Raw genomic sequence first — 21,944 nt, 5'->3', positions numbered from 1 at the left:
TGTTTCCTGCATTTGATAATTTGAGTTGCAAACAATTTTATTTATTTTCTGCTTCCTTTTTGATGAAAATAAGATTTCAAATGATCTTATATGCAGTACTAAATACCCTTATCATTGACATTGCATTAACCGTCAGTGTCACCACATGTCAAACACAATCTGTTTACAGGCTTTAGTACTGTTACAATGAATTTATTTTGACGCTAGTGGGCCAGGGCCCTTGAGTTGACTATTTTGTAGAGAACAGTAACATTGTTGCCACAGTTTCAGTAAACTAGTAATAGCTATGGCTGCCAGACAAGTTCTGTTATAGAAAATAGGGAAGAAAGTGGAAGGTCCGACGACTATCTTTTCAAACTGAATGAATAAGAGGCAGCTAAAATCTGCAGCTCAGAAGTACTTTTCTACCAGAAGGCAAGAGGGAAGCTAATTTGGTAATATTATCATCAGTTGGGTGATGTGTATTTTCTTCAGAAGATTAAAGTGTGCCTTTTAAATGTATAGTAACCATGCAGAAGTCAGAGCCTAATATAAAACTATTTTTCTCACAACAACCTAGTTTTCTATATTATTAAATCAACAATGATTTGCCGCCTCTGAAAGCTCATTTACAATGTGCAAAACAGCTGAGGTGCACTGTGCAATACTCAGTGGTGACATCATGCACCTTGATTTCCACCAAAGTGCATAGGAGCAAGATTGGGCAGCACGGTGGCTTAGTGGTTAGTACTTCTGCCTCCCAGTGCTGGGTTCATGAGTTAATTTCTCAACCACGGTCTTAGTGTGTGGAGTTTTTATGTTCTCCCCATGTTTACGTGGGTTTTCCCCCGGGTGCTCCGGTTTCCTCCCACACTCCAAAAACATACTGGTAGGTTAATTGGCTGCAATCAAATTGACCCTAGTCTGTGTGTCTATGTTAAGGAATTTGGACTGTAAACTCCAATTGGGCAGGGACTGATGTGATTGAGTTCTCTGTGCAGCGCTGTGGAATTAGTGGCACTATATAAATAGCTGATGATGATTGAAGGCATTTGCAAAGCAGCAAAAGTCTGCTCTGGCCAATGAGTGGGGTTGGGCAGAGCACAACTTTTGTTGTAGGCAGACTGCTTTGCTTAGTTTTGTGGATAGAGATTATTAAAATTAGATAAATGGGTAGAGAGGGTGCATTTTTAGGGATGTTTCTTGTTTTCTGGAAGAATGCACAGTCATTTTCATTTTCACTCCAGTTTCTCCAGTGGCTCAGAGCTGATCAGGTATTGTCTGGGACTTACTTTGTATCATCCTGTTTTGGTCTTTTGCAGAGTAGCACATTACTAAGTGAACTAAGTTTGCAAAATGTATTTCTCGAGGGGAGAGTAGGTATCTTTATAGTAGGAATCCCCCATCCCCTCTGTTGTAAATCCTTATGCCTGTGGTGCCAAGAATTCTGCTAACCTTAGTAGGCATGTTGTTTGAAGTGCAATGGGCGGACCATCTAGGTGCACAGGTACAAAACCAATGACATTTACGGTGCGCATCCAGTGCACTTCATCAATAAGGTTGCCTACTGTTCAGTTTATTTTTTCAGGAACACATCCTGAGGAGAGTAGGTGCCAACATTTGGCCAGGTCCATCGGCTCTACCCAAATACCAAGTGGTCGGGACTATGTTCAACTTGGCCACATACTTGTATGAACAGATGAGAGAAATCTGGCCATTTAGCACTCAGGCTGAACAACTGGATCCTATACTGCATTATTTGTGTGGTTAAAATATGACAACATGCATGCAGATTGCAGTTATTGTCCAACTGGATTTTCCTCCAGCTCCAGTTAACATCTGGAAGACCCCTTTCAGTTGTTGATTGGGAGTAAAAGAGTCAATGTGGACCACACATGCTGAGAGTGTGGTCAAAAAGGGGTAAAAGTGGAATCCCAGTGTCTGTGGGCACCTTTAGACTGCACTACCTTCATTGTTTGCTCGTTCCCATGATTATATTTCATTGGTAAGCTGTATATTTATTTTAGAGCTCCACTGCACAAATACACAAGTAATACACAGACATTCCTATGTTTTCTTTGATATAGAGATGAGACTAATATTTTATTTTGTGACAGTGTTTTATTTTGGTGTTATATAATAATATGATCATTTAAATGAATCAAATTCACAACTGGTAAATCTTTATTTGTCAGGATGTGATGGATTTATCTGACCACAAGCCAGTTCTTCATCTCACCAGTCTAGTGGAAGGAGTATATTTCTTCCATCTGAAGGTCACGGATGCCAAAGGAGATTCAGATACTGACACAGCAACAGTGGAAGTGCGTCCTGGTATGAAAGTTATAAGAACAAGTAGATAAAACTTATGCCTTAGGGAAAACGCAGCTTCTTGCATATATTATTAGTTTAATATGGCTTAATAACAAGCTCTAAATGTATATGTAGAGGTCACTTTGAATAAACCATTAGTGTATAAGTCACCACATGTTGTTAGATTGTTCTCACTCTTGAAACAGAACACAGAATCACGTCTGTTGGTAAATAGTTATCATGGTTTTCTGTTGTCTGTACAGAATGCCGTGAATTGGGCTTAGCTAGCAGAGACCAATTGATCATTGGCCAACAAGACCACTTGGTCCTTCTTGTGTGCCCAGTCTAATAGTGCATACTTCTCAGAACTGTGTTTATTCCAAAAACGTTTACATTCCTTTAATGTTGTTTCTCCAATTAGTAAAGCTCTATTGAATAGAATCGGGCTGATTAAATCCTTCAATGATGTGAACTGCAATGCAAGCTAACCTTCTGGTCACACAAACCATAACATGCTGCATTGTGTTAGTGTACCCTAGATTTATATAATAAATAACTAAATAACTCTAAATAAATTTGTAGGTGTTTATAACATTAACTTTTTCATCAGATTCAATTTTTGTCATCCATCATTTTCCCAGGGGGGGCTTATTTAATAACACGGTGCAATTTGTAAAAAAGTACCGTAACCTATAGCAACCAATAAGATACCAGCTTTACGTTTTGTACTGTGTCTTAGAAAATGAAGAAAAAAACCTGAATGGCTATTATATTACAATATAGTCATATCAGTAATAGTTTGTGATGATACCACTAGTGTGTAGTTATATATTATGTCTAAGTTATTATATTCTGTAAAAACAGTGTTCTAGATTTTAAATTTGGGAGTATATGTAAAATCTGTGTACCACAAACTTTCTATTTAGATTCTTTAATACAAAAATCATTGGTAGCTTGTTTAAAAGGATCTATAATATAAATGCTTAGTGGCGTGTGTTAGTCTGTCTGTGTGTATGTGTGGGTGTGGAAAAAATAAAACCAAGCTGCAGCGCCACCTGCTGGGCGGAGTTATACACTGACCTACTAAATTCTTAGTGTGTGTGGGAAAAAAAATTCAGAAAGGGCTGAAATTTGGTATACTAAGATGTTTTTAATTTGTTAATTTAATTTATTAATTGTTAAAAGTGTTTATGAAGATTTAAAAAATATATATATATTTCTTGAAGGAGAAGTGACAGTTGGGAGTGGTTGGTGGTTGCCGGGGGTGACAGTGGGGAGTGGTTGGTGGTTGCCGGGGGTGACAGTGGGGAGTGGTTGGTGGTTGCCAGGGGTGACAGAGTGAGAGGAGTGTGATACTCAGGACCGCTGAGAGAGATCCCTGTGTCTGGATAGACATCTGTATAGATGTGGCGATGAAAATGAAGGATGAGGTGATGGAGAAGAATGATGAGGTGGTGACATGTAGACAAAACCACGTTAAAAAAGGGCACTTACGTCGGGAAGTAACGCTCTTCCTTGAGGAGGCCTGGGCTAGGCCCAAATGCATGACAAGAACCTTTTTAACACCTTAAGTAGCTTGATTTGAATAGAATGCATGAGTATCATGCACGGGTTAACTTGTTATATATATATATATATATATATATATATATATATATATATCAAGCACTGTATAACTATGTATTTTACTTGCTTTTCTGTAATCTTGTAACTGTTTTCAAAGATCCAAGAAAACAAAACCTGATAGAGCTGATATTGGAGGTGGTAGTCGGTCAACTGAGCGAACAACAGAAAGAAACTTTAGTGAGACAGCTGGCTGTCCTACTCAATGTCCTTGACTCCGACATTAAGGTTCAGAAGATACAAGCACATTCAGATTTAAGGTATACTGTCATTATTCATGTTAGTTTAGTAAATAAGAAAGTTGCAAAGTTGTAACAAAATAAATAATTCCCAAATAGTCTTTCAAGGCTGGATGTGTCACAAAAGTTGCAGTCGACTGTTTTTTTTTAATGTATATTTATATTTGATCATGATTCTGGCGTTCTTATAATACTGATGTAGCACAGAAAAAGTAATAATATAGCCCTGCGCTATTCTAAGGGGGAGATCTATTATAGTTCAATTTGCAGAAATAGTGTCAAAATGACCATTTGTTATTGGGATTTAAATGACTATTTCCTAATCATGGAATTTATAAGACACAAATCAACATGTAAATAACCAGTTTTTTAAATCTCCTGCCAAAATTTTCTAGAAATAGGCAAACCATCAAAATCGCTTATGTTCCAGGGACAAGTATAGTACAGGCAAATCTCTGAAAAGATTGTGGAAATGACCAAAACTTTTCCACTGGTTTCAGACACTCCAGATCAAAATGAGTGACATGAGTTCGATAAAAAAAAAGGCAAAATAAGAAATGTATGTATGTGCAAGCATTGTAATTCATTTTCTTATTCACTTCAATGGGGTTTTCACAGGTGCACTATTGACCACATTGAAATAAATGGGTGCATTGAAATGAATGTGATAACATTTCATTAATGGATGTTCCATTACTGGTCATGAGTGATGTAAATAGCTAAAAAGCACTGGAATAGGAAAGATTATGCTTCATAGATTAAATGGCAGAGACAAAGAAACCCCCCTTTTGAGGGGACAATTTAAAAAAAATCAAAAAACCCCTGGAAAATTGTAATTTAGTAGATCGCTCCCTAGATGTGCAACGTCTGCTATGTAATGGCCCGTGCAGTTGTATTAAGCTGTGCTATGGCTGCTGTTTTAGTGTACAACATTGTGACATTGGCATGAGCTAATTGTGATGCTTTTTACTTTTTCACTACAACTAAATGTCAATGTTCTATTTCCTTTCATAAAGAAATTTTCACAATGTTTTAGTGTTTTGACATTAATAATGTAGGCTATATTTCTAAACCTCTATGTAACTGCTTCTATTTTTATCTCCACAAACAGCACTGTAATTTTATTCTATGTCCAAAGTGGTCATCCTCCTAAAATCCGAAAGGCAGCAGACACAGCTCGTACCCTCCAGAAACAGCTCTTGAAGGAGAAGGCCGATTTCCTACTGTACAAGGTGATCAGAGTAGATGCTGCTGGTAAGATTTACATTATGGATTGTTTGTGGTCATTATCTGTGCATGTGTGAGAATATATTGACCATAAGAAAAAGTGTCCCTGATTACAGTCCCTATGTTCAGTGATTTAATATGTTGGAAAGAAAGCTGATTGACTGCATCCTATCTACCATCTTAAAAACACATTTACTAATAGAATTAGTAACCTATATTTCTAAATTCATCTTATAAATAATTCAATAATTTATGTATTTTGTCCATTTTTTGCAAACACCTTTTCCCATTTATAAAACTTTTGAACATAAGTGCATTTTATACAGAGTCTATTAAGTCTGTGCTTTCATTGCACACACAAAAACTAATTTTAGAGCCAGACATGTTCATGAAATATTTATTTAAATCAACAGACAATAGATCCTTGATTCCAGCACATCTGTAAAACGTTACTCTTTCCACTAGTGTGTCTTTTGAAATGTTCGGGCCATGGACACTGTGATCCAATTACAAAATCCTGTCTTTGCTATCCATTTTGGACAGAGAATTTTATTCAACGTTATATTAGTGATGGAGAGAGCAATTGTGGTGAGTACATTTCATTTAAGTATCATATGCTATGTACACTTTCCTAAAGTCCTGTCCAACTACTGTTCTCCCCAATTTCTGTTTTGATTCTGGCAGTCTTACCACTCTGCCATTACTGTCTTGCTTTACCTTCCCATTACACTACATTTGTAATATATATTTACAGTCCTAATGGACAGTTAGATACTGTGTAACACAGGTAGCCACATCAGAGTGTACACCAACCCTACTGTACTGACTATGCCTCCCACAATGCATTCAGTTCTTCTCATCTGGATTGTCCATTCAATCCATCGGAGGTGACTGGATTACTAATCAATCAAATGCTGTTGTTGCAATGTAGAGTACAAATGTTATCTTAAATAACCTGAATCCTTCAAGTTGGCCACAAAAGCATTTTTTTTTTTATTTTTTTTTTCATACAATGTTTCTGTTTCTTTACAATACCATCAATATATAATGGAGGCACATGTTACAATATCATGATTTTAAATCTGATTGTTTTTATGAATAATTGTTTCACGACAATTATAATTTGATCTCATACAACAAAGACCTTTTCAGTGCATTCCCAATGTAAGAAAGTTGTAGGATTGGACAACAAATGTACCATTACTATACACACACATTTCAATCTGATCCTTTTGGATGAAAATGGTCCTAGGTGTTGATTTGTCTTGCAGAATGGAGTATCCTTTATATGAGTGTGCTTACATTTGCCTTGGTTGCCTTCCTGATGGGACTAACATGGTTTTGCATTTGCTGCTACAAGAGGTAAACAAGTTCAGATGGAGAAGAATTGCCTTCTGTATTTGTAGATATTTAAATGCTTGTCTAGGTCTATGTAAGTCCAGTGATATCAGGCCTTTTAAATTCTGTTGTTTGTCTACTAGGTCATTCATTTCTGGTTCAAATTATACAGGTACAGCAAATAAAATGAAAAACAAAAATGATAAAATACATTGTGTTTTCAGTGTAAGTGTATTTTGCAGTGTGTACTGCAAAATACACTTACATGTGTTACATGTGTTGTGGGCACTTTGCATTTGTTTTGTATTTTCTAGTCTTTCTTAAAAAAACAAAAAACCAGTCCCTAAATAAGTGAAATGTGATTGTATTTAGATGTTGTGCACTAACCTTTTGACACGTTATATTTTGTTCGCGCCTCTGATAATCTCACAAGCATATAGCTAATTTGATTGACTTCTTAATTAATTGCGTATTTATATTCATAATAGGAAAATTTGCTATTAGCACAAGTCTTTGTTCACATTTAATGTTTATTACATACTATCTAGGTTTTTAGCTAAAAATTTATATTTGTTTCACATCAGCCGCAAAAGGACCAAAATACGGAAAAAAACGAAATATACAATCCTGGATAATTTTGATGAGCAAGAAAGAATGGCACTAAGACCCAAGTATGGTATGTAGGAAGACATTGCAACTGACTAACTCGTACTGTGTCAGTCTCCATTACTACAGTAACAATTAGTGACTTCAAAGATCCCTTAGTTCAGGATACAATTTTTAGTTTGGTTTTTGGTTATTTTGAAAGCTGTAGATAGATTTCAATATTTGTAACTTGCAACTTAAAGTATTCTCCTGGGGAAGAAATTTAAAGGATTTTTGTATATATACATTGATCATACTAACTTTAAATGAACACTGTTTATTGTGGGTCATTTCAACTTTTGGGATACATAATGGCAATGGTAGCATTGAATTATTGCTCTGTAATCTTTCTATTTCACAGGTATAAAGCACAGGAGCACAGAACACAACTCCAGTCTCATGGTATCAGAGTCAGAGTTCGACAGTGACCAAGACACTACATTTAGTCGTGAGAAAGCGGACCAAGAAAATCCAAAAAATATCGCCAGTGGACCCGTCAAAAACGGTGCTCCTGTTAACTTTAGTTCAAAGTGCAGATAAACGGAGACAGTGGGAAAATAAATGTATTTTAAGCAGGTGTCAAACAAGTGTTTGACCATACAAGAGCTTGGAAAGGTTTACAATTTACAGATTAAAATATTACTCTATAACTAAGAATTCTAAAAGATATCAGTAAGTAGGTTATTGAAACTGATGACGTTAGTTTGTCAAGAATAAATCATTTGAGGAGGAAAATTATATTCACTGTGCTGTTAAGAGTGGTGCTTCTAAATACATCTGTCTCATCCATGTCAAGACTGAAGAGAGATGGCTCTTACAATGCAGCTGGAAAGAGGCTTAGTAGTGACAAAGGTGATTTTATGAAACAATTTGTTTTGTTTAACATTTTTCTGTATATTTGTTCAACTAAACTATTTTACTCTTACAGGTATATTTGCGGAATCTCCATATTTATGCTCATAATTCAATGCTATATACAGGCAAACAGGCATAACTTGTGTAAAAATGTTAATACTGTAGACATGTAACCAAATGGAAGTATTTGCCAAAATGGATGATGGTTTTTGATTATTAACAAAAGTAAAAGTTTGTACTGTTACCACTAAAGTCTCTGGTTTATCTTATTTCAAAATGTGAGACATTTGCATTATTTATAATCAGTTATTATTAGCCTATGTTTATATAGAACAAATATTTTGCAGCACTGTATATATAAAATAGTTTCATATGGTAATTTTTCATTAGCCTGTTCTTGCCCACCTATAGCATGACGTAAGATGTCTGGTGTGCTTGGGATATTTATACAAGGTGGTATAGATGGCTGTTACTCCAGACCCCGGTCTTCATGAGCCAACAGAGAACAATCTCTACTAGAATATCACTTAAGCACAGTACATGCATATAGAATGTTGTTATAATGCAGCTGCTATCATAAAGAACCATTGGCTATCCCCAAAGTTCCTCTGATGCAAGGCCATTTATTTAGACAAAAAAAAAATAAAACCAATAACTTTGGTTAATAGGATCACCGAATGGCAAAAATGTAGAAATTGGTCTGGTCATGGTGGCGTAAAAGGTCATTAAAGAATTATAGTGATCATCAACAAGTAACATTTATTAATCAATATATTTATAAAGCATTAAAACGGTTTTTCTTTCTGCAATTCTGCTGTTTTATGGATTGTTGGTTAGAAAAAAAAAAAAAAAAAAAAAAAAAGGTTGGCTCATTAAGATACTTCTACTACCCCTGCTGTGATTCTTGTAGGCCTGCAATAGAAGAATGTCTTATCTGTGTGATCTAAAAGGGTGGAATTGGAGCCATATCAGTGTTTTATAATACAGAATAAAGGTCAGTTACTATCCTCAAAATATGCGGGTGTAATTGTACTCATTTTTGTGTAAATGCACCTAACCACATAGCTCATTTCCCAGATCGGTTCTTTTACATATATCGTGGAGCACTAGTCTATTTGTTACCAGAACACAGTGGTGCACCCATCTCCAACCTTTGAGAAGTGCTCTTGTGCAAATGACTGCCCAACTAATTGTGGGGCTGCGAGCCCTGGTGTGGTTTTTTTAAATAAATTATGAATCTTAATATACATAATTAGTGAATTAATTTTATTATAATATAACAGACCTCCTGTCTAACTATAACAATAAAAACACGCTATTTATGTCAGTTCTTGTATTCATCAGTGAACAACTTACAAGAAAACAGATTTATTAATGTATCTACAAACACTTGCACAACGGATTATTTGGACAGCATCCATGTTTCCGAAAACATACATTAATAACTAACATTTATTTACATAGCGTCCACATACGCCTTAGCGCTTTACATTTGGGATCAAACAGTAATAAAACAAGACTGTATCAACAAAGTGGTACATATAATTTTCACATTTCTCCAGGACAGATTTTAGAGTTGTTAATATGTTGACACAGCTGATCTCGAAGTACATCAACACATGTCTACGTTTCTTGTCATTATTTGAAATGTTCACAGTATTTCTAAGAGTATTTCTAAGAGATACAGGCACAAAGCTACTCACACACTGAATACACTAAAACAACTTCATACTGTGTTTGGCTCGTATCACTGGCTGGATGGTAACATTTTAATTAGGAATGAAAAACATTCTGTGCTAATGGGAGTCACTGTACAGTACATCTATGCCTAATTTAAGCAGCTTTGGCACATTTGTAGTGAAATAATATCTTTATAGGGATATAACCAGATATTGCATACTGCTTGGCATTAAACAACTATTATGCTTAGAAAATGTCAATTTCAACGCATGTCTAACATTTTTTTCTGCAAAGTTTACAGCACTGGTATAAAACAGCATCTTAAATGGATTGTATTTGCTCTTAATGTACTACAAAACCTCTAGTTCACATAACAAAATTAGAGTTTTCTGACTATTGAATAAGGAAATGACATATGGAACTTTACAGTATATAGACATAAGATCCTGAAATTGCAGAGCATAAAATTATAGGAGCACCACTATACATGGGAGAACAAAGCAAGTGTCTATATAGCTGAACCACATTCTGATTATCAATAAATCCCAATATTTTTTATTCCTTACATCTTACTGCCAATAAAACTTCTCAAACTGTCTCAGTATAGGCACATCTCTTATGGCAACCACCATGTGCAATGTCACTGTACCACCGAGGACAGGTATACATAGAAAATATATAGTAATATATCAACACAGACATGTGTAGAGCTAGGCAAATTATTTAAAAGGCAAAAAACGAAAAAAAAGTATTAATTCAACATATTGTACACAAGTGCCTAATTTATTAAAAATAGTATAAGTTTTGTGCTTACATTGCTATGATGTAACCTGACAATTTTTATGTGAACAAGGACGTTTCAGGATATTACAGATAACCATAAGAGCAGATAACCTATAGAAAAATATTGTATAGCAGGAAAAAAAAAAAGTTGTGAGCATGTATTTAGGTCACATTATGGACATGTGACGTCTTTAAGTCTGTTAGTGGTTCCAGATTTACACCTGACCCAAGAGATTACAGTGATTTAGATGTACTATGATATTATAATTCTCTAGGCAAACAGAATCAACTACAGTAGAGTGAGATATGGAAAAGAACGATAATTGGCTGCTGCACAATGAGAAAAACAAATAAAAAAATACTATGAAATCAAAATATGTGCAATATCGTTCAACATCAGTCTTTGTACCGCTCGGCATTACAGATGCTCGCTAAAGCCAAACAAAATGCAATATTTTGTAGTGTTCTCATCTTTTCAGAAAAGCTTCCTCTCTTATTAATAGAAAATAGTTATTTGGCACAGGAACAGAACATGCCATAGGGCTGTCATAATATGAAAACATTCATCTTATTTATGCTTAAACAAAGTTTAAGAATACAAATGCTTAAAGGTATTAGACCATCCACACATTGTAAATATCACAATATATCAGTGGTTTAAAAATGAAAAGACTTCACAACTGATTATAATTAACAATTGAGCCATATCCATCCCTTTTGTCACCACCATAGCTCCCTCTTCTGCTTTCCACTAATAGCTCACATAATGCTATGGTGATCATCCTGCATGCACACTGGCAGCATAGGGACGGGAACACCGGGTGAGAACGGCTCCTGGTCAGTGCTCTGAGCTACAAAGGTGAATAAGTTTAAAGAGACTTACAAAGCATTTCCAAGTCCAATCTTGTGCCACGAGTGCTAAAAGGAGACAAGTCTGAACAGATTTAACAGCTCTTTACAAGCACTTAACATATACACAACTGCAGTGATCTAAACCCTTTAACAAGTATAAACATTTATTTTAAATTCAGTTCTAATCTCTCATTTAACAAAATTTCTATGGTTTCACAAAACACTAATCAGGTTAAAAGAGAGTCACAGTGGGTAATCTTTACCCATACAAAACAGGCAGGCTACTGGCTCATGAGTCAAACCGTACCTCCCAACTGTCCCAATTTGCGGCCCACAACAGGGGTGGGGCTTAATGGGAAAGTGGGTGGGTTTTTGAACAAATATGACAATTTGTGGACGGAATTTGGTTGTAACTGGGCGGAATTTGGGCAGGACGGGGCTTATTTTGTCCAGATTTCAGGATTCTGAATTTTGGGAGCTATGGTTATTCACTATCTAATCCTTTCCATCTCATTGACTACTATTATACACATTGGTAAAATAGTGTATATTATATGCATATAATAAGGCATGTATTATAGGCCCCCAAAGCAAACGTATTTAACTTCTAAATACTCATCAATGCCATATTTTGATCCTTCTCTTCCGAGACCAGACTGCTTCACGCCACCAAATGGACATTCGACAGACGACAACAAGCCTTCATTAACACCAACCATACCCACTTCCAGGCGTTCAGCCACTCTCCAGATTTGTGCTGGGTCTTGGGAATAAAAGTAACCTACACCCAGATAGAAAACAAAACAAAAAAAAAACGACATGAAATTCTGTTTAGAACATACTTGTCCGTTAACCTAGAGAACCTAAACCTAACATACAATGGCCAGTATGGAACAGCTACTAGAAATAAATGCTATATCCATCCCATCACAGAAACACAGTGACTGGATTGCATTCAGCCAATAAGAATACATCATCTCAAGAGTCAAAAGTTCTTCGTCTCCGTGTTTAAAGTTACAGACTTTTTTCTTTAATGAAAGACCTATGGTTGTAATAGCTGCCAGAAATTCTCCAAAGTAGCCTTGACCAAGGGGGAGGTGTACTTATTAAATACTAAATCACTTATTTTTATTGCTTTATGTTTTTCTGTCTGAAGATAAATGTGAGAGTCACAAAATAAATTTCATTCTAAAAAAACATAAAAATTCCATGTTGTGACATTAAGTGCAAAATAGGACAGGGGCCACTGTATATGTATGTATAAGTGAAGTAAACATGTCACGTAGTAAGTGTTTATTCTATACAAATCAGCCTTAATGTGTGAAAGATTAGGGAAATTGTCTGGAATCCATACTACAAAATTGATAAATTTATTTGTTATCATTTATCTAAATAGTGCCACCATATAATGCAGAGCTGTACACAGAAAATGTGATAATTTACATCAAACCCTACCCCATTGGAGCTTGCAGTCTAAATCCCAGAGCCGTAACTTAGAATTCTAGCGCCCTGGGCGAGAAAGGCAAATGCCGCCCCCCTAGCCCTCAATTTTAACCAAATTAACCTAAAATATTCCTAAATTGCGCCCCCCTTCAGCGTTGCGCCCTGGGCGGTCGCCACTGTCGCACAGCCCTAGTTACGGCCCTGCTAAATCCCCTACTACCACACACACACTTTTTGTCAGCAGCCCCATTAACTGATCAGTACATTTTTGGACTGTGTTATGAAAACTGAGTATCTCATAGGAAATCCACGCAAATACTGGGAGAACATATGAACTATACACAAATGACAATGGACTACACTCGCCTAACAAAATTTCATACAACTGAGTTGTCTATATTGAACAACCCCCCACACTTCTCAAAAAAAACTAATGTTTTGCCTCTGGACAATACATAATGTAGTAGGATTCAGGAGAATAGTCCAAATGGTGCACAAAGTGGAAGGATTTGAAATTGTAATTCAAACTGCACCTTCAAACAGGGGCTGGTTCAGAGGAGCAGCAGTGTCTGGCAGCAAAGGGGAGTCCTATCGCTTCACTGTGCACTGCTCACAGGGAGCACTTTAGGTAGACTACTCCTCTAAGCAGTGTCAAGGGCTGTTTCATATTATATGAACTTGAAAATGAAGTTTAGTACTCCTTTTAACAGTCATCTAGGTCATAGCAGTTTTAGGTGCATTATTGTACCCTATTTAAATGAAGACATACCTGCTAAGCCCACATTGGCTGAATTTGCAATAGCCATAGCTTCCTCTTCAGTGTCAAACCTGTCACATGGGAAATACACAATGTCAACAATGAAAACAAAAGGTCTCAGTTTAGCGTTTACATATTAAATTTTTCTTGTAATGGTTTAATTAAGTGTCAAAATGAGTCAGTCGATAATTTCAGGTGTATGTTTACGCACCTTCAGTGGACATTAAAGCATCAGTTTAAAAAAACCAAAACAAAAAACACCCCCAAAACTAGACTGTACATAAAAAAAAAAAAAAAAAAGACAAAAATAGAACCCTCTGCATACACCCCCCTCCCCCCCAAAAAAGCAATATTTAACAGTACATGGCTGTCCAGCAATATGTGAAATGCACATTATGCAATCCACACATACATAAGTGGAAATGTAGTAGCAGGGTACAGTGCATTCATCCATCTGGTGTTCTGATAGAAGATGGTCTTTGATTTTATTTACCAAGAGGTGCTTTACATTATTTGTTGCAAGATAATTTTCAAAAGGTGAATGTTTATATGCAACCATCCAACTGAAAAGGTTTTCTTACTTGATAACAGGTGCTAAAGGTCCAAATGTTTCCTCCCTACTGCAAAGCATTTTTGTGGTAACATTGCTGAGTAATGTTGGTTCATAAAAGTTCTTTCCATATGTAGATCGTTTTCCTCCAGTTTCAACGCGAGCCCCTTGAGACACTGCGTCCCTTACATGATGCTCCACCTACAGGACAACACATAATACATTTATCCTCAGCACTACAATCAACTATTAGGATATTGGTACATGTAGATAATTCAAATGGCCAAAGAGAGGCACCTGAGATCAGTAGTACAGACATCTTTCTTTACATTTGTAGATACATGCAAATGGAAATAATTCAAGGTTTGCTGAAGTTAAAGATTTTAAAGTATATTGCCACCAATATAGCTTTCTTATGGATAGCAGACTGTATTGCAGCTGCAGTCACACTATTACACGGTGCTGCCAGATCACCTTGCATAAAACTCATAAGGAGACCAATACCTTCTCCACAGCTCTCTCATTAATGAGTGGTCCCTGGGTAACACCTTCTTCAAATCCATTTCCAACATGCAGGTCCTTCTCGATCAACGCTGCCAACTTTTTCACAAAAACATCATGTATCCCTTTTTGAACCAGGAATCTGTTTGTACATACACATGTCTGAAAAAAAACAATAATATAAAAAACAAACACAGAAAATGCAGTGCCAACAGTACACAGGTATCACAGGCCTTGTCTACCGTTACTAAACAATTATACACTTATATCTGCAGTTTATCTCTCTGCTTGGTTTCCCTTTCATCAGTCCAGTAACCTCATGCATGTCACCAAAAAAATAAAAACCTTATAAAAGCTACTAATTGTTACAACGTTCTCAATAGAATTGCCCAAAAGGCTGCTATATTAAAGGCAATATTGAGCAACTACTCGCAAAACAACCACGTTGCCTGATAATGATCAAAATGTGTAGATCACGACTGACAGTGACTCTATTCCATAGCTATCGGGCAATGTTGGTAAATGTGGCTGAGGACCTGTATTGGCTGGCCTATGTGTATGGTCATCTTCCAACCACACTAAGAGAGCCCAGTGATGCCGTAAGTGATTTAGCCAGATTGGAAAGTGGTTCAGCAGTATTGCTGCCTGTGTGCCCAACATAACAGTATATTGGACACCTTCACTGCTTAAGTACATAAACATAAAACCACATGGCAGATTCTCTTCTCTTTACACTACTGAATCAAGAACAAACGGATCAAACAGTCCAATTACTGGAGGTATAAAAACTCACTTTGAACAGCTGTTAAGTTTGGTGTGTTCACATTAACTAGGAACTGAGAATTTACATCACAATATTGCATTTCAGATATTTATGTTTAACCTTGCATAGATGATTTTAAGAATATACAGTCATTGAGGAAAAAGGAAGATATTACTATATATCCATTAAATTCTAAGTATGTAACAGAGATAAAAAAAAAAAAAAAAAAAAAGAAGGAGTATACATGCTCACCTGCCCAGAATTGCGGAATTTGGATGCAAGAGCTCCAGCAACAGCCTTGTCAACGTTTGCACTGTCAAAAACAATGAAAGGAGCATGTCCCCCAAGTTCCATAGACACACGCTTCACAGAGTCCGCTGCATGGCGAAGCAGAATCTGCATGTACATGTAAAGAAACGTGGTCACAGATGTAGGACAAATGCCATATAGAAAGCCCATAGCTAGCTGACTTAACTCAATATGTATAAATCTACTTAGGAACAGACTAAGATTATGTTTTTAAGCTATACTACTTCAATACCTCACAAACCTTACAGAACTACGCAAAGTGCATCTGACAGATAGCGCATGCAGTCAGCAGATGCTTACCATTAAATACACCTGTCAGCAACGCACAGTGGAGATTTTGTAGGTTGAGCCAATATCCATAAGAATGCAGCCTTATCCATTCACTAACAATCACTAGAGAGCTGAAATACACAACACAACTTCATTAGGCAAAAAGAGCCTCACTAATATCAATGGTACCAAGTATGTGGGTGCACTGCATTATCTGAGATGTCAAGCTAGATTTTCATGGATATTGATTCAGACCACAAAATGACAAACTCCAGTTTGTGTAGGCAATGAGGACATGTTAAATATACAGGCAAAAAGCAGAGGAAATGTTTTTAATATAGTAAGTTATATTATGCTTATGTAATAGAGAATGGTGAAAATATCTTAATGTCCACTTTTAAATGATGCTACTAATGCCTATTTAAATGGCTTATTCTCATATTTTACCTTTCCTGTTGCCGTGGACCCAGTAAAAGAAATTTTAGCTACAGAAGGATCTGTACAGAGAACTTCTCCGACTGCTGGAGCCTTCTCCCGGGAACATGGCACAACATTATAAACTCCTGCTGGGATCCCTGCTTGGTGAGCAAGCTACAAAAACACACAGTAAGGGGTGTAAGCAGGATATTTACACCATGTAGTGCTAAATAAATGCAACCTATTACATATATAAATAAATGGTGATAATGATGATGCAAACTATACCTCTGCAAGTGCTAAGGCAGATAATGGGGTATCTTCTGCAGGCTTCACTATAACTGTACATCCAGCAGCTAGGGCAGCACCCACCTTCCTCGTTATCATAGCACTGGGGAAATTCCACTGACAGCGGAGAAGCAGAGAAGGAATAGATTCAATGCATAGATTTAAAAAATAAAATAAAACCCATTTCGTTTTTGCACCAGCAACAACAGTTACTTAAATATACATGATACAGCACAAGTCATTCCTGGCATTGCTAGCACAGTAGTACTGTTATATATGCCATACTTATCAGTCACAGATGCAGTATAGAGGAAGCAGGATATACTCCATAGTAACATGGAGGTTATCTGTAGCTAGTCAGCCGAGAGTATGACTGCATGCAAAAATGACCAGGTTGAAAAGACCACCCCTCCCCAGTTTTTATATCTGAAAGATTATGGAGAATGTGACCAGAATGTTGCAAGAACTCTGATGAAGTCCTGTATTCTAGACAGATTGCAGCTATCAATATACCCCGCAGGATGCCATTAAATAAATTCTGCAGTACCGTGGTTGCAGTTCCATCAGTCCTCATCAATAAGTGTGATATGTCAGACAATAGGTACACAGTCTAATCCCTAATCAAATAGGCTTAGACTATTTCAACACTAAAATATTTCCTGAAAGGCAAATTATTTAACTGTATGTCACAATACACACTTTAATGAAGTCAATTCTTTGCAAGATAAACAAGTCCAGTTTATTGAGTAACACTATATATCTGGTGTCTGTTTCTTAACATTAAAATAAACATTTACAATTAAACTTGTGGACAAATATTTTATTACAACAGCACAGGATAATTACATGCTGTCCTGCCCCCTTCAACGTTGTAATGTTTAAAATAACTAATTTCATTACATTGTAATTATTAGCTACACAAATTTTAATCCATTGCTACATCTTCATATGTTTGCTCAGTTGTTCTTCTCCAAAATTAGGGTATTTTGATTTTACAGTGAGGGAGTTGGAATTTTCTTTATTCAAAATTTGAGTGGAGTGTTCATTTAGGCCCACTCTCCAAGTATACAAACTACATCAGCGAAAAACACATCTGCGTTCTGCTACGTACCCAAAGATACATTGCACCTTACTTGGAATTAAAGAATAATCCGCTGGATAAACAAGACCTGGAAAAATATATAGGACTGTCCTTTCAAATATACAGTATCAATAAAATTTAATGTTTTTAATAATAATGTGTTCAATAGCAAACCAATTGGAAATTTAAAATCAGAAATACCTTTCTATCTTACCAACTAGAATTCAGTAAAACATACTAAATAAAGCAAATACAATTGCATACCAGAGTCAACAACAGATCCTGGCATTGGAGCACACAGATGCTAAAGGCTCTGGGAAACATCAATTTCCCTGTGTATAAAACACCACACAGGCCTATTTAATGATTCTACTGGAACATTGTGGAAGCTTAAATATACTCACTGGGGTGATGACAGTTGCAACTCCTACAGGCTGCTTGAGGACTAAAGCCCTGCGGTCTTTCATTGGCACAGAAACAACATCACCATATATGCGACGAGCCTCTTCTGAAAACCACTCCAGAAAACCAGCAGCATAAATTATTTCCCCAAGTGCTTCTTTTGTAGGTTTTCCCTATAAAGGAAAACACAAACATCTCTCCAGTACATGCTACAAATCATTATGTTGTCATTATGTAAAATAAAAAAATACTTAAAAAGACTTATAAGACAAATATAAAAGAAGAGTCTCAAGGCTGTGTGAGCTACATAATTTCATCTTCAAGAATCTGACACGCAGTGTAACCAACTATATACTACTGCACTACACGAAGTACTAGAGGACAAAACACAATGGTTTAAGTATATATACACATCATCTGCTACAACTCTCATCCTCTCCTAATCTGAACCTCCCCTTATTGTATCTTGTGCTTCATATGTGTGCAAACTGCCATTTAAAAGTATGTAACAGGAATCTTATCTACTGTTAGAACCTGTATTAGGCTGGGTAGACACTACAGTGTTACCAGCCGATTATCGGGCCAATCAAACGATAAACGACCGTTCAGCCCGATATTGCATTAGTGTGTACACTGCATCGATTAAAAATCAAATGAAGCGATATGATGTGCTTTGAAATGATAAACAGTTTAGGACACCATTCTGGCCTGGCTCATCTAGGCTAAGACCAATAGCATTCACTCTAAGGGGGAAAAATGTTTTGTCTTTTTCTTACAAAGCGGAAAAGTCAATCTGCTGTGATGTTTCTCCAAACATTGCTGCTGCGAACATTTGCAGGCATTACGGTACCTAAACATCTTCTATTTCTGCTCGCACCTCTATAAGGGGGGGGGGATTTGCAATGTTACATCACCAATGAGTGCCTTTGTGACTGTTCCAGAGGCACTCTGCAGCCAATTGAACCTGCTCCAAATTGTTAGAAAGGCACAGTTGAACAAACAAGAAAGACAGACACGGATGACTGCCAGCAAAGGACTTGACCTGCTGTAGCTTACCCCTGCATTTATGGTCATGGACATTGTGACTAGGCAATTGCATTTGTTGTTTCACTCTATTTCCCTGCCTCATCCAGCTGCTCTCTTACTTTTCACTTACTACTTTTGCTTTCCATACTTTCACCACTTCACTTCTGCCTCTGTCTCTTCACTGCTCTCCTGCCACGAAACCCCTTCACCCACACTATATTTTCCCATTGCCTTTGAATTTACGGCTCTGCCATTATTGTACCGCATTGCCTTTGCCACAGTACTGCTCTTGGAATTGTTGTGTCAAAATATCATCTTGCTTCTGTTTTACCATTGTCATCCCTCACTTCCATGCCATTGTGTGTCATTGTCCTGGGAGCCCAGATATTAGTGCACCATTGTCCCAAGAGCCCAAGAGGTGACATGTAATTGTTCTAAGACCCCAGAATGGAATGTTCCCAAAATATTGTACATCTGACAATCAGGAAACCCCAAAAACAGATCTGGGATCCTCCTGTGGAGTCCCAACCCATAAGTAGCATACCTCTTGGTTACAGCGCCTTACTTTCCCCAGTTACCTAGAGAACACATTCCGTAAGCGTATCTTTTAAAACAACATTAATACGATTCAGTATTCTTACATTTTCTGCTGTGATAATCCGAGCAAGGTCCTCTTTGTTCTGGATCATTAAGTCGTACCACTTACGCAACAAGTTGCTTCGCTCCTAAGAAAAAGACAAGAGTGGAAGCAACAAAAGTAGTGATACCTATTGTGCAGCTGCTACACTAGAATCAGGACATAACTGTACAGAAATTATGGAAATAGAAGAGGATGCACACAAACATTGCTGAACTTTGCATTGCTGCCCCTAGATTTTTACAACATGATGCACATAGATCATAATCTTAACAAATGTAAGAGTTGTAAATAGACAGATAACGCAGAATCCCTTTTACTGGACATCAGTGATTCCCAACTATTATGTCAAGGCACCCTGATGTGTGACAGTACATCACAGAAGTGTAAAGATCATAGATGAAAGGTCTTGGATGAAGGATAAAGGCATGTGGATAGCTAAGTGTAGTAGTGATGCATAACATAAAACTGGAAGTGTAAAACCAAACATTGGCGCAACCAACAGAAGATAAATCAAATATAATGTAAATGTCAACATAAAAAGAAGGCTAAACATTCTCAATGACACTATCCTAAAGCAAACAATGAGATGCAAACTCTTAATATATTTCTCGAGAATCACTCAATGTTTGGTTTAATTAATACTTGATAGGGTCAGTGTATTTTTAATAAACTTATCCTCACCTTGCTGGGCACCTCTTTCCAGACCTGAAAGGCTCCAGCTGCTGCTTTGACAGTCTCCCTACATTCTTTGGGCCCACAGTCAGTGACTTGAACTAGTTCTGCGCCTGTTGCAGGATCCACCACTGGAAAAGTTGCAGAGTCTGAGGAACGCACCCAAGAACCACCAATATAGGCAGCAGAGCGTAAGAGAGACGCAGGCAATGCCGAGGCCAGAGAAGAGGACATCCTGCACGGAAGTTTTAGGATGCCAGACACAGGCAGATGTGAAAACATCACCAATCAGTGAACAACTGAATTGAAGGCAGATTAATGAAAAGGATTAAACTCCAAGCAGGGAGGAGCTGCTAAATGCACATCAACCTTCAAATGTAATAAAAAGATTAGTTATAATGAAATGTGTTCAGCTTCCAAGTAGAAGGCAAGATTAATTATTTATAAAATGAAATGCAAAAGTGTGGTCAGCTTCCATATAACTAGTAAATAGCTAATCCAAGCAGTGTAATAATTAATATATCATATTTCTAGGCATACTAAACATGGAAAAGGTAGGGAGATATAAAAACAACAACACTAGATTGCTAAGAATACAAGTACTCTTGCATTATGCATTAGTGCTGCTGCAATCCTATTGTAAAACATAAAAACAATCTGCAATGAGGGTGGATCTGCACGAAGGTGATAGTAACACGGTGCATTCACTTGACACAGAATAAGAGCTATAAAATATCAGTGCAACCGGAAAAAATATAACCAACTCTTGTTCTATACAGATTCAGGTCAGCGTCTAAGGTAAAATGACCGTGTGACAATACAATAGACCGGCAACTAGCCCAGCACTGCAGAACCTTACCCAGGCAGTGCTTGTGACAGCTGACCATAAGAGGGTGTTGCTATCTTCCTCCAATCACCATTATCTAGCAATAATTCTCCTCCAATCATGTTTAACAATTTCATCTCGCTGACTCAAGAGTAGTTCAATACAGCAACCGCTCTAGAATTCATATTGATTGGAACCTTTGGCTCCATCTGCTGGTGGGAGGTCGACGTTTCTACATCTCTAAGGACTCGTTAAACAAATCGTGCTATTGAGCTTACCGTGTATGGAACTACACAGTTACATGCAGGCACTGTCTGATCGCATCTATCATTCATCCCGTTGGACATAGTAATTGCCGGCCTTTTGGTATCCATACAGTTTACTACAGGAGTCACTAAAACTTGTCCATCTATTTGCGGCATGTAGGGAAACCCGGAAATTATCCCCAACATTTGCTTTTCGCAT

General features: G+C 37.0%; 2 protein-coding genes across 5 annotated transcripts in view; one reads left to right on the top strand and one right to left on the bottom strand.

Moving 5' to 3' along the window:
• The window catches only part of KIAA0319 (KIAA0319 ortholog), a 35,308-nt gene extending 26,449 nt beyond the window's left edge, over positions 1–8,859 (top strand). Inside the window, exons 14-20 of one of the 2 annotated variants that reach the window (XM_075213150.1) lie at positions 2,175–2,313; positions 4,016–4,175; positions 5,266–5,408; positions 5,847–5,969; positions 6,653–6,743; positions 7,304–7,395; positions 7,726–8,859. In XM_075213150.1, the coding sequence (XP_075069251.1) occupies positions 2,175–2,313; positions 4,016–4,175; positions 5,266–5,408; positions 5,847–5,969; positions 6,653–6,743; positions 7,304–7,395; positions 7,726–7,904 (927 nt within the window). In that variant the 3' untranslated portion in view covers positions 7,905–8,859. The remainder of the gene's footprint in view (positions 1–2,174; positions 2,314–4,015; positions 4,176–5,265; positions 5,409–5,846; positions 5,970–6,652; positions 6,744–7,303; positions 7,396–7,725) is intronic. The other variant, XM_075213149.1, reaches the window with a different exon arrangement.
• A 712-nt stretch (positions 8,860–9,571) lies between these two features.
• Positions 9,572–21,604, bottom strand: ALDH5A1 (aldehyde dehydrogenase 5 family member A1). 3 transcript variants are annotated; one of them, XM_075213152.1, is made up of 11 exons: positions 21,513–21,604; positions 20,663–20,952; positions 19,983–20,066; positions 18,318–18,488; positions 16,833–16,949; positions 16,575–16,718; positions 15,801–15,944; positions 14,789–14,947; positions 14,316–14,485; positions 13,747–13,805; positions 9,572–12,315 (listed from the first exon to the last, which is right to left on the bottom strand). In XM_075213152.1, exons 2-11 carry the CDS (start codon positions 20,933–20,935, stop codon positions 12,110–12,112), a joined length of 1,527 nt encoding a protein of 508 aa, XP_075069253.1. In that variant the 5' UTR covers positions 20,936–20,952; positions 21,513–21,604; the 3' UTR covers positions 9,572–12,109. The 3 variants fall into 3 exon arrangements, with proteins under 3 accessions (XP_075069253.1, XP_075069254.1, XP_075069252.1); XM_075213153.1 differs by lacking the exon at positions 21,513–21,604 and adding an exon at positions 21,418–21,502; XM_075213151.1 differs by lacking the exon at positions 21,513–21,604 and having other exon boundaries at positions 20,663–21,506.
• Positions 21,605–21,944: the final 340 nt, after the last annotated feature.

This window comes from Mixophyes fleayi, chromosome 5 (assembly GCF_038048845.1).
Source record: "Mixophyes fleayi isolate aMixFle1 chromosome 5, aMixFle1.hap1, whole genome shotgun sequence".
Taxonomy (NCBI): Eukaryota; Metazoa; Chordata; class Amphibia; order Anura; family Limnodynastidae; genus Mixophyes; species Mixophyes fleayi.
Note: the sequence above shows the minus strand (reverse complement) of the source record. Positions and strands in the feature narration are given on the sequence as shown.